Source organism: Rhinolophus ferrumequinum, chromosome 23, assembly GCF_004115265.2.
Source record: "Rhinolophus ferrumequinum isolate MPI-CBG mRhiFer1 chromosome 23, mRhiFer1_v1.p, whole genome shotgun sequence".
Lineage (NCBI taxonomy): Eukaryota > Metazoa > Chordata > Mammalia > Chiroptera > Rhinolophidae > Rhinolophus > Rhinolophus ferrumequinum.
The window spans coordinates 24,964,759-24,977,330 of NC_046306.1; the positions used below are offsets into that span (position 1 = coordinate 24,964,759).

At 55.0% G+C, this 12,572-nt stretch overlaps 1 protein-coding gene across 4 annotated transcripts in view; it reads left to right on the forward strand.

Moving 5' to 3' along the window:
* Positions 1-11,540, forward strand: part of EBF4 (EBF family member 4) — a 55,080-nt gene extending 43,540 nt beyond the window's left edge. The window contains exons 8-18 of one of the 4 annotated variants that reach the window (XR_004421843.1): positions 995-1,076; positions 1,877-1,994; positions 2,094-2,227; positions 2,321-2,447; positions 3,751-3,839; positions 3,969-4,034; positions 4,136-4,313; positions 4,390-4,578; positions 7,646-7,727; positions 8,903-8,978; positions 9,203-11,540. Coding sequence is in view for 3 of the 4 variants with exons in the window: in XM_033095358.1 (XP_032951249.1) it covers positions 995-1,076; positions 1,877-2,227; positions 2,321-2,447; positions 3,751-3,839; positions 3,969-4,034; positions 4,136-4,313; positions 4,390-4,578; positions 7,530-7,727; positions 8,903-8,973 (1,351 nt within the window). In the remaining variant the exon portion in view is untranslated. Of the gene's footprint in view, positions 1-994; positions 1,077-1,876; positions 2,228-2,320; positions 2,448-3,750; positions 3,840-3,968; positions 4,035-4,135; positions 4,314-4,389; positions 4,579-7,529; positions 7,728-8,902; positions 8,979-9,202 lie in introns of all 4 variants that reach the window. The other 3 variants (XM_033095360.1, XM_033095359.1, XM_033095358.1) reach the window with 3 other exon arrangements.
* Positions 11,541-12,572: the final 1,032 nt, after the last annotated feature.

Below are 12,572 nucleotides of genomic sequence, written 5' to 3' on the forward strand. Positions count from 1 at the left end.
TGTGTATATGATGGGTATAGGCTTGGTGTGATTAGGGTTTTGCTATGTGTATAATGGGTATAGGATATGTGTGAGGGAGCTCTGTTTCGCAGGGTGTGTGTATCCTGGAATTGGGGATCTGCTGTGTGTGAGTGAGAGTTGCTGTGTGTGAGGGGGATTTGTTGGGGGGATATGCTTGCTATATGCGATGACTGTACCGTGTTTGTAATGACTAAACTTTAGGTAATCATATACAACATAAAGTGGTGTATTGATGCATATATTCTCATATTCTTTCTGTGCTTATATGTAGGATGGGCATACACTGTGCATGATGGGTATAGACTACGTGTGTGATGAATAAAACGTGTGCGCGATAAGTACAGGTGTCTGTGGAGTACATACTGTATATGCTTCTTTGAAGGGTATACTCTGAGTGTGGTGGGTATACGCTGTGTATGATGGCCGTGTTTTGTAACAGTACATAAGGCATATACGATGTGTAGAATGGATATACTGTTTATGACAAGTATACACTGTGTGGGTGACGGGTACACTCTGGGGGAGGGATATGCTATGTGATACGGATGCACTACATGTGTGATGGGCATATACTATGACAAATACACATGGAGTGGGGTAAGTGAGTGAGTACCTGCTGCATACGGAGTATACATTGTGCGGTGTGTATTATTCATGAGTACTAGGTATATACAGTATATGTAATGGACATATTCTTTATGAGTATACTTTCTGTGGGTGTGATGAGTATACATTTTGTGAGACAAATAAGCACTCTGTAATCGGACACTGGGGGGGATATTCTGTGTAGCGATGTAGTCCTTGGGACGGGTCTACTCCATGGGTATCAGGCCCTCCGTGATGGGAATCTGTGGGGTGTGTCTACCTGTGAGCAGGCAGAGGGGGCTGGGAGGAGGCATGGCAGGGAGCAGTTGGATCTTCATCTGTTTCCAGAACCCCCAGACCGTTGAGCCCACCAACCACACTGTTTCAGGTTCTTCCTCAAGTTCTTCCTCAAATGCAACCAGAACTGCCTAAAGAACGCAGGGAATCCCAGAGACATGCGCCGCTTCCAGGTGGGTCTGGGGAGGGGGATCCCCCCCTACAAACCTGCCCTTTCCTGATAGTAGGAGTTGTGGGGAGGCTGTGGCCCTGCCACTCTGGGAAAGGCCCCCGGAGGGCAGATCCCTGACCGCCCCTGTGCTTCAGGCCTGGTGCCTGCTGGGGGTGGGGCAGCTCCATCTCAACTTATGCTGGCTGCCAAGGGAGGCTTCATTAGAGTCCCACTTAAGGAGATGCTAATTGTGACATTTTTACATGATTAACGACCCAGCTAATTTGCATAGCATGAAGCGGGAGAGCAGCTGCCTTTAGCACATCCCCAACCTGTACACCCCTCCCAGTGAGGGGGGGTGAAGAAGGAGGCAGGCCCAATTTCCTCCCAGGGGTGGGGGCTCTTGCTGATGGGTTCTCAGGCTGAAGCTGCTCCCCCAATCAAAACTCTCACTCCCACTTGCCTAAGACCCATTCCTGCCTTGGAGCCCCAGGGATACAACCTGGGGGGTATGTGTGCAAAAACAGTAGCCAATCCCACCAAGGACCAGTTTTTTTTTCCAGGGCTCTTGATTTTTCTGGCTCCTGCGGGGTCAGTGTCCCTGGGCAGCCAGAGATTATGCATCTGGGGGTGTCACCTGACACAGCTGGCCCACCTTCCACTTCCACCAGCTCAGCCCCTGAGGGGCTGAAGCTCTTCCCCAAGCCAGTGACCCTTGAATTCCAGCATCCAGCCATGGCATCAAGTTGCTGGTGCCCCACAAGAATTCCCTCCCGGGAGCCCCGAGGGCCCCAGCCAGGCTGGCCTCGGCTCTCCCCGCAGGTGGTGGTGTCCACGACGGTGAGCGTGGACGGCCACGTGCTGGCCGTGTCCGACAACATGTTTGTGCACAACAACTCCAAGCATGGCCGCAGGGCGCGCCGCCTGGACCCCTCCGAAGGTCAGGATCCCTGGCCCACCCCGGCTGCCACAGGCGCAGCCAGCCCCCAGTCCCCACCTTGGCGCCCGTCCCTGACCCAGCTCCTCTCCTGCCTCCCAGCTGCCACTCCCTGCATCAAGGCCATCAGCCCTGGGGAGGGATGGACCACGGGCGGCGCCACCGTCATTGTCATCGGCGACAACTTCTTCGACGGGTTGCAGGTCGTGTTCGGGAACGTGCTCGTGTGGAGCGAGGTGGGCCATTCCCGCCAATCTCCCTCCGGGCCTCGGGGCTGGGCCCTCCAGTCTCCAGGTCGGAACTAACAGGCCTCCCCTCTCCACTCGCAGCTCATCACGCCCCACGCCATACGGGTGCAGACGCCTCCGCGGCACATTCCCGGGGTGGTGGAGGTGACTCTGTCCTACAAGTCCAAGCAATTTTGCAAGGGAGCCCCCGGCCGCTTTGTCTACACAGGTAAGGAGTGGGGGCGGGGTGGAGGAAGGCCTAGGGTCGAAGGATTGGGCCCCACCCACCCTGCTGTGTGAGCCTTGGTCCCGGAGTTAGCCAAGGTGAACAATTTGGCCAGGCCCCCTAGCGCTCGCTGACCTTCCCGCCTCAACCCCACCCCCGAATACCCTAAGACCCCTCCTAGCTCCCGACCTTCTTTCCCTGTGCTTCTCTGCCTTTCTTCCTGGCTCCTCAGTCCCCTGCTTGGCGCTGAGTCTCCGCCCTTTACCTTCACTCTGCTTCAAGCCTTCTCGCCAGGGTGTATAGAACTTCCCACTCCCCAGAATCTAGAACATTTCCACGGGATATTTATTTCAAAGGTGCCCCAAAATAGGCTCGCTGATCCAGGATCCTCTCCACCTCCACCCTCCTACCCTCCCCAGCCCAAGCCAGCCACTTTTTCCCATCTCCCCCACCCCATCCAAAAGATATTCACCTTGCCCTTCACGGGCCTCCGGCCACTCTGTAGTGAGCTTACTTACTATCAGGGAATTCCAGTCTAACTGGGGACAGCAGAGCTGTGAACACAGTGTGCGGTGGATGGAGGCCAGGGGATACGTCCTGGCGGGAGAGCGGGCTAAATGGGACGGGAGGGAGGAATAGGGAGATAGCGATGGGGAAGGAAAGGGTCCCGGGAGAAAAAATGCAGGTGCAAAGACCCGGGAATGAGCACTTTACCCTTTGGGGTAAACTAAAGGAAATTCTCTAAATCTGGAGTTGGAGGTGAAGATAGGTAAGGCTTTGACGCTGGTTGAGTTGGAGGTGAGCTTGTGGTGCGGAGGAAATGGAGGAGGAGAGGAGGGCGTCGGGAGCCTGGTCAGGAGGCTGCTGCGTCCTGGGTTTTCCGGAGAGCTCAGGGTGTGGGCCAGTTCCTTCCCTGGATCACACGCAAAGCTCTAATGTGCAGGTGCTGAGAGTCTACCTGAGTTGTGCTCATTGGAGACTGCTGTTTGGTGTTTTTTTTTTTAACATAATAATTTACTCCTGATAACACCAAATGCAACAAGAAAACTCTTCCTCCAGTCCTGCCCCCAGGAATATAGAAGCTAATATGTATATACGGTAGTTTCCTTTTTTTCTAATAAAACAGGAATTGAGGAAACTTCGAACCTCGCTGACCTGTGGGCCCGGAGTTTTCCGAAAGGTTTGGGCTGGGCTTGGTGGAGGGGTCTGCAGTTAGGCTCCTGGATTAGTTGCAGGTGGGCTGGGCCCTGCGCGGGGCGCTGGGCGCTGGGAGTGGGCGTCCTCCAAACGCCGCCCCTCTCCCCAGCCCTGAATGAGCCCACCATTGACTACGGATTCCAGAGGCTACAGAAAGTCATTCCCAGGCACCCTGGAGATCCAGAGAGGCTGCCCAAGGTACTCGGAAGGGCACAGCTGGGCGGGGATCAGGGTGTCCAGTGACCGAGGTGGGAGGAGGGGGCATCTGGCCCCTCTGTCGCCTCCAGGGACTGCCAAGGGGTCCCGCTGTCTCCTCCCCTGCCCCAGGAAGTGCTGTTGAAGCGGGCGGCCGACTTGGCGGAGGCCCTGTACGGAGTGCCCAGCAGTAACCAGGTATGGCGCTTCCGGTTGTCTCCTAGCGCCGCCAGGCCGGGGGCTGTCTCCCTCCCCGCGCCTGCGACTCCCCGGGCCATGCCCTGCTCTTTTCTTCGCAGGAGCTCCTCCTGAAGCGGGCGGCGGACGTGGCCGAGGCTCTGTACAGCGCCCCCCGAGCACCCGCACCGCTCGGACCCCTGGCTCCCAGCCATCCGCACGCCGCCGTCGTGGGTATCAACGCCTTCAGCAGCCCCCTGGCTATCGCCGTCGGGGACGCCACGCCAGGCCCGGAGCCGGGTGCGTCCCGCAGTACCCCGCACTCAGACGGCCCCTTCCCTGCGGCACTGCGTCTCTGACCGCCGCTCTCTCGCAGGCTACGCGCGCAGCTGCAGCAGCGCGTCCCCCCGCGGGTTCGCGCCCAGCCCCGGCTCGCAGCAGAGCAGCTACGGCAGTGGCCTCGGAGCTGGCCTCGGCGGCTACGGGGCACCAGGCGTGGCCGGCCTCGGCGTGCCCGGGTCCCCTAGCTTCCTCAATGGCTCCACGGCCACCTCACCCTTTGCCAGTGAGTGTCCCCTGCCCGCGGAGGGAGGGACTGGGGCCCTAGGGCGCAGAAGGGGGCTCAGCCCTGCCCAACCCTTGGGGGGAGGGGTTTCCGTCACCTGTCCCTTGAGGATCAACCCTGGCCTTGGCTTTGGAAGCCAGGCCGGTCCTGTGCGTGAAACCTTTCTCCGACGTTGGGAAACCGCCCCTCAACTCCACCCCTCGGCTTCACATCCTAGAGCCTGGGGCCAGGGCAGATCTTGCACCTTTAGCTCTCTTTGCTGACTCCAGTGGTACACATTGCTTCTAGCCCCCCCCTCCTCCTGAAACGGGCTTGACTAGGGGACGTCCCGCTGAAACCTGGCGTACCGCCACTTTTCGGTCTTATGACAAGACTTCGGGAGGAGGCTGGCGCCCCCTGCCGGAAGCCTGAGGGAACTCGGGGCTCAAGAAAAAGGGGCTTTCCCCTGGCTCTACACTCCTCTGGAACCTTGGTCTGAGAGGCAGGAGTAGGAGCTGGGAAGACATGACTCCGTGTGATGGGATTGGGCAGAGCTAGCGAATTCTGAGTGGTCAGACAGCTGGATTCAGAGTTTGAGTGTCCAAATCAGCTGTCTGACATTCAGCAAGTTACTTCTTTGAATGTCAGTTTCCTCACTGTAAAATGGGATCATTATCACCCCCTGCCTGGGGTTCTCAGATTTGAATGTACCCCAGGGCACTAACCATCCTCGGGGTTCTTGGGGTGGGGCAGCTCAAAGCTGGGTGGATGGACAACAGGGCATTCATGATTTTACCATTTTGCACTGCCCTCAAGTTCCTCTTTCCAACACCAAGTTCCAGAGTAGCCTGTTTTCAGCTCCTTATAGCTTAGCTATTTAGCAGACATTTATAAAGCACCTACTGTGTACAAAGCACCTCTCTACCAACTGTAAGAGAGATTGTACCTCAAGTCCTGGGAGAGACAGCTGAGCCAGAGCAATGGAGCTGGTTGTGACTTTTTCTGCAGTTCCCTCACCTTTCCCCTGTCTTATGTTTGCTGTTGCTGAAGACCGAAATATCTGGCCACCTGCCTAGCCTTCCTTTCTAGTGGCCTGCATCCTGGGTACTGCTCAGGCTGTGGGTTTGAATCTGGCGCTCTTCCCCCAGCCCAAGCTCAACTTCTGGGACCTGAAAGCCCATATGCCAGCATCCACACAGGACATGACCCTCCGGCCCTCCCAAGGCTTCTGTCTCTCCAGGCCAGACTCCACTGCTCCCACTTCCCTTCAGTTCTGGGGCAGTATTCTTACAACCTCCCTCTGGGTGCCCCTCAGATTTGAAGCTGGTGGAGTCTGGACCACCGCCATCCCCCCTTTCCTACTACACACACAGTGCTGTCCGCAGTGGAGGAACATACTGCCCCAGTGGATACAAGCCAGTCAACCTGCAGTCTCCCCATTCAGCCAAAGGATAGAGAAGTCTAGAGCTGCTTATGCCACACTTCCATCCAGTATCAGCTGGAGACAACCCAAGGGCCAGTCCCATCTGGTAATATTGTCTTGACCAGGGCTTACCCAGGTCCTCATCCTCTCCTCATGTGCAGAGTACTTTGTGGTACAGTCTCAGGGGCAGTCATTTTCACTGAGTTTGCCAGGACATGCCTGGAATGACATCCAGAACTGTCCCAGCCAGAGGGTCTGGGGCTGTCTGTTTGGGCCTCCCCTTTGTCTCCTGCTTCAGCCACGAGCAGCCCTGGACTGACCCACATCTCCCAGTCCTACCCAAGCTACAAAATGTGGCTGAGAGCCCCTGGCCTTGAGAGACAGAGTACATTTGTCTCAAGCCCTCCATGGAGCTCATGGCCTCCTTGGTTATCATTGAGCTTTGTCTTAAAGGAGATGGCCATCCATGGGGCTGACATTTGGAACAGGCACAGCATCGTATCAAAGTGGGGGAGGGGTTCTTTGATGCCAAAGGCAGCCTTCTATTGGCTATTTGTTTCTTCCAGGAAGCCCCCACCCCCACCCCATAGTCAGCTGCTTGGACAACACAGAAATAACAGCCTGATTGGTCTTCAAGAGAGTCAGGGAATCTGGATTGATGAGGATATAGAAAGAGAGATCCAGAGATGCCCTAGGCAGGAGCCCCCAGTAGAGGAGGCTGCAGGAAGGAGAGGCAGGCAAAGCCTCTGTGTAGGAGACCAAGCCATAGCCCTGGGTGGTTAGGGAGGTTGGAGAACAGGAAGATCTGAGGATGTAGATCCCTATGCCTTTCTTTAAAATTGACCAGCTGGAAGAGGGTAATACAGGACCTGGGCTGGATGTGACAAGGACATGCGTTAAGCTGGAAGAGAACAAAGTGCAAAGGGGTGAGGGGTAGTTAAAGGGAGACTATTTGTGGAGGAAGTTAAAGTGTTTGAGCTGTAATCCTGTAGAGAGAGGCCTTGGAACAGAAGCCTACGTATACCCCCAAACTTCATCCCTGACCACTTAACCCAGCTCTGCTCTGAACCCCATTCTTTGACTCTAACCTTGGTACCCCAGGGCCCATAAACATTTCTCAGCATCTCAGACTCCCCGTGGTTTTCCACAGGAATCCTGACCTATTCCAGCTCTTACTCATCCCTCTTCTTTGGGGCTGCCTCCTAGTATTTGATTTTGTTGGATGTTCTGGTTTTGCTTTTGTTTTTACCTAGTCTGACTCTGTCACCTCCAGCCCTGAGAAAGGGTCTCCAGAACCCCCCCAAAAGGCGAGTGTTGGCCCAGGACCCCAGAGGCTCCCAGCCTGTCTCTGGGCCCTGCCCTTTACTGGTCTCCCCAGGACCCTCACAGCCCCCAGTGAGGTCTGAGCCTGGTGCCTGGGTCAGCAGCCCACATGGGGCCCACTGCCCCTGCCAGGACCCCGACTGGCTACTCACTCTGGTGCTGTCTCCCTGTTGTGTCTCCCACTGCCTTCCCTGCTGCGCCTACCCCTCCCTGCCCCGCCCCGGAGTCATGCCCTCTAGCCCCCCGCTGGCTGCTGCCTCCTCCATGTCCCTCCCGGCTGCTGCCCATACCACCAGCGTCTTCTCCTTCTCGCCTGTCAACATGATCTCCGCTGTCAAACAGAGGAGCGCCTTCGCCCCCGTGCTGCGCCCACCCAGCTCCCCACCCCAGGCCTGCCCCAGAGTCCACGGAGAGGGGCTTCCAGGTGAGCGGTCCATGCTGCCCCACTGTGGCCTGGTGAAGCAGCTGGGCTTGAGGGGGCCACTCCACCCGCATCTCACCAGAGCCTCATATCGGTTGACCAGTTCTCCTTGGAAGGTGCAGAGCAGGGATCTCTGCAGGGGTCTGTGAATGTCCAGTTGGAGAAGGTCAAAAAGCACCCCAAGGCCCAGGCCCCATCCATTTGAGCCCAGAACAGAGACTCAATACTCAGAGCCAGAGAAACCTCATGTGGCCTGCATGCTTTTAACCTGTGCATCCACTGGAGGGTAGCACACACCACTGGGAGGGACGGGTTCACTCTCTGGATGGAAGGGAACTGGCCTTGGAGAAAGTGTAGCCCAGCTTCCCCTCCCCTGTTTTACAGATAGGGAATTGAGACCATCACCCCTCCATATCCCATTGGTGAAATGGTTGTCATTTGCCATTTATCAATTTCATCCAAATCAATGTCCAACTTAACAAAGCCTTGGCCCTAACCAATAATGTATAGCAAGTAAAAAAAAAAAAAAGTCACATCTAGAGGAAGATGACTCTTAGGCTGGGCTCATTAGATAATGCTCCAGGACAATTGAAAGGGCACACAGTCATTTGTTGCCTTGTTGTTCTTAACCCAGGTGTGTCTAGAGCTTAAGATGTGAGGGGTGGGGAGTACAGAGTGTCACTGATCTCTCCTGCCAACAAAGGGAACTATGAGAAGGGGTTAGGCAGGAACAAGGGGTGATGGAAGTAATGAATTTCATGGAGATATGGGAGGAAGACATGGCACTGCTGCTGCATTGGGTACCAGTGCTCCTGGAGGCTGGCCTCTTTCCTTTTCTGTCCTGGTACTTGGCCATCTGCTTCCCCACCTTGAGACAGGCCCTCTGAAGGAGGCAGGGCTGAGAAGAGGAGCCCAGAGTCATCTCTCTTGATTGAGGAAGCTAGGGCAGCAAATGCTTATGACTGTACCTCCTTAGAGGCCTGAGGGTCACGCCTCACCTACCTCTGTAATGCTGGTTCCAGACCAGGGCTAGATGTGGCTTACTACCTTCAAGGCTCTTGATAGCTCTGCACTCAGAAAGTGTTATATCCCCTATATACTGGACCAACCCAGAGAGGTCAGGCAGATAAGGTCCCCAGGCTACACATGGCTTATGGCTCCTCCCTTGGTTACCGCAGACCAGCCTTTTGAGGATTCTGAGAAGTTCCACTCTCCAGCCCGGGGGCTTCAGGGCCTGGCGTACTCCTAATGACGGTAGGTCTCTCTGACTGGCCTTGCCTCCTCCCCTGGCCCTGAAAAGCTCTCCAAAAGACCTTAGCAGGGATGGGGAGCTGGGGTCCCTCTCCAGGGCCCATCTAGACAGCCGTCAGGGCCACAAAGCTCATGCAGTGGTCCAAACTGAACAAGTGGAGAGAAGTGTCTTCCTGTTCCCTTGCAGCCAGCCTTCCTCCAGGACCTTCTCTCCATCTCCCTACCAGGTCTACAGGTCTGGCCCCCATTGAGCCCGACTGGAGGTGCCTCCAGGATTCACACCCATGTCCTGAATGGCAGCACAGACAGTTCAAGGGCCTGGGCTGTGGGTAGACCTCAACCTACAGGCCTGAATGGGGAGAGGACTTCGTCCCCATGCTCAAGGTCCCCCCAGCCCTACAGGCTTCTCTCACCACCCTTTCTTGGGGCTGGTCGGAAGCCCCAACACTGTGTGGATGCTCTTGGCAGGAGAGCATCCTGGGGAGGTACTGGGATGTGGGACCTCACTGGCTGGGTCCGTTCCTCTGGAAGAGATGGACTTTGTGCAGACTAAGGGCATTGGATGACAGGAGCACAGGAAGGGGACTGTGGGAAAAAGGACAGCTCAGGGAGAGGTGGCCTAGGAAGGTCCCATTTGCGTCGGACCCATCTCACCAGCCCAGCATCTCAACTTCTCTCCAGGGCAAGGGGGGTGCCCAGCAGCCTCAGGAGACCTTCCCAGGCTCCCATGGAGCTTCTGATGGCTGCTTTACCCCACGGCTGCCCCACTCCCATTGTGGACTGCACACTCATGCTTGCCACATCATGAATCCCAGTGGGGGCTTCAGGCATGGCGGGTGCAAAACGGGATGCAGGCCCTCTGAATTGTGGGTCTTCCCCCCAATGGATGTCTCATGGACTCTGGCCCCCACACATATGACTTACTGGTCCCATAGAAACATGGAATGGGCCCAGCTGCCCCTGGCCTCAAACTTCACTCTGCTGAGGTTGGAGAAAATAATAAACACTGATGCAGGTGGCCACCCGGCCTCTCTTGCCTGCTTCCTTGGCGTGGATCTACTTTTCTTAGTGGTTCTGCAGCTCTCATGGGGGCCCCTCCAAACCGTATCCCTGAACAGCCTTCTTGCACCTTGGACTTTTTCAACAGCCCCAGAGTTTAATTAAGCAAGTATTCCCTGCCCGGGTCTGTTCTTGGGAACTGTGGGGGAAGTGGGGAGCAGGTTGGGAGGCCTGAGGACCCGGAACACGGGCTCAGCCCTGAGAGCAGAATCTGGCCACTGAGGACTGTTCCCCAGCTGTCCGGCCAGGACCAAGGTGGGAATTGTCTGCCACCAAGGTGGGAGTCGCTGGGAACCACAACAGAGCAAACTAAATACTACCCAGATTTACAAAGACTCAGAAGTAAGAGCCTTCCTGACCAGAGGCTGCAGGGCCTCACCTGAGTTGGGCAGAGTAGCTTTTGGTTCCCAAGGTTGCTATCTGAGCAAGTCCCAATTCCCTACCCTCCTCCCCAGGCCTAAGCACCTTCTGGCTCTCCTAAAGTTTGGAAGGAGAGGTGGTAAAGGTATAAGATTCCTGGGCTCAGTTACTCCCTCCTGGGATGAATCCCTGTCATCCCCAAGGCATGTCCCCTAGACCCAAAGGTCTAGCTGGCTGACCCTGGAAGCCACTTTTTTGACCCACTGTCCAGGGAGCCCAGTATCCAGCCCCAAGCCTCAGACTTTCTTCTCTCTTCTCCTGGCAACACTCCTTGGCCTCGAAACCCTGTCCTTCCTGAACTCGTGCTCATGCCTTGCAGCCCTCTGGACAAATACACTTGCTAAGGCAGATGGGCTGGTCCTGCCACTTCCTTCTCTTGTGTTCTTGGCCAATGTCTGGGACCCAGTGCCTTCTGGGTAGCCTTCTGGTCATCCTGCCCTATCCTCAGTGCTCACCTGTTCTCCCCCTCAGTTCCCACTTCCAGCCTATGTTGCAGAGCCCTGGAGCCTGCCAGCCCATGCCCTGCTCTCATCAGGCTCTGAGCAGTTCCCAGTGCCAGGGTCCCTCCCAGGCTGAGCACCTGCAGAACTCTAATCTGTACTGGATACAGGTGGTTACTGGACAGTGGTCATATTCTGGTTCCTGAGATGGGTCAGGTGCCATTGGGTCGATAGATATGAATGAGATGTACTATCTATTCTCAAAGATCTGTCAACTACTCAAGCAACCATTTGAATCAACACTGCCCACTCCCTGGTCCACAGCAAGCAGAACTAAACAATTATGATGTTTGCTATGGACTGAATTATGTCCTCCCAAAATTCATACATTGAAGCCCTCATCCTTCCCCCGCCCCTCTGTGACTGTATTGGAAGATAAGGCCTTTAAGGAGGGTGATTAAGGTTAAATAAAAACATGAGAGTAGGGACCCTAATCTGATAAAAACTTGTGTCCTTGTAAGAAGAGACTCCAAAGGTCTCTACACCATGTGAGGACACAGTGAGAAGGTGGCTGTCTACAAGCCGGGAAGAGAGTCCTCATCAGGAACCAAATCATCTGGCACCTTGATTTGGTCCTTCTAATTTCCAGAACAACAATAAAATAAATTTCTGTTGCTTCAGTCACCCAGTCTATTGTATTTTGTTATGGCAGCCCAGACTGACTAATGCAAAGTTCTTTTCCATATGTCTTAGTTTGAGTTCCCCTAGACACAGAACCTGAGGCAAATTTCCTGCTGGACAACTCAAGGAGATGGTGTACAACACACCTCAGAGTTTTTCCACCTGACAGGTGAAGGAGCTGTATTATTTATATACCACATTCCATCAGTCAGTGGTTGATGGCTTCTGGAGGGAGAGGTAGAGGAACACTACCTTCCTGGCACTTCCAGTCACCCCATGGATGGTAAAACTGATCCTGGAAGTTAGAGAACATTCTCAGGCAAAGAAATGCAGGTGTTGGCAGATGGAGTCAGACAGGTGTACACTGACACGTGAAGATGAAGGGATATGGGTGGGCGCAATAGTGTCTGCCCTGGAGGTGGACCCTGACAGTCAGCTTGTGGAAAAGGAAGTTGGTTTTTCTGTACTTGAAATAAGTTCAGAGTGGGTGTGAATTTTCCTTTATCTTTAGGTCCCACCTCTCCTGAGACCGGGTGACAGAAAATCTGCCCAGGACGTTTCTAGTTGAGGTACCAAGATGCCAGGTGACAAAGGGACCCTTCTCAGTATCAGCCCACCCCTGGGCTTTTTTCCCACAGTGGGGGTGGGGGTAGGATAGGGATCAGACACTTGGCCACTCACCCTTCAGAGAGAGAATATTTCCCAGAAAGCCTCTGCTTTCTTCTTATACATGTTTCTCAGCAGAACCAGGCTGCTGTATTCTGCATCCTACCCTGGGGACCAGGCAGCCTCTGAGGCTGCATTTGCCTGACAAGACCCTCCATGGACTGGCCTCAATGATTCAAAGGAAGCCAGGCAGCCGCTAGACCAGACCTTGCTGCTAATTATTCTGCAAAACATCCTCCCTTCCCCCACCCATATCGATGGGGCCCTTAGCTTCTTCCAAAAAAAAAAAAAAAAAAAATCCCAGAAAAATGGAAACTCCTGTGCCATGGGG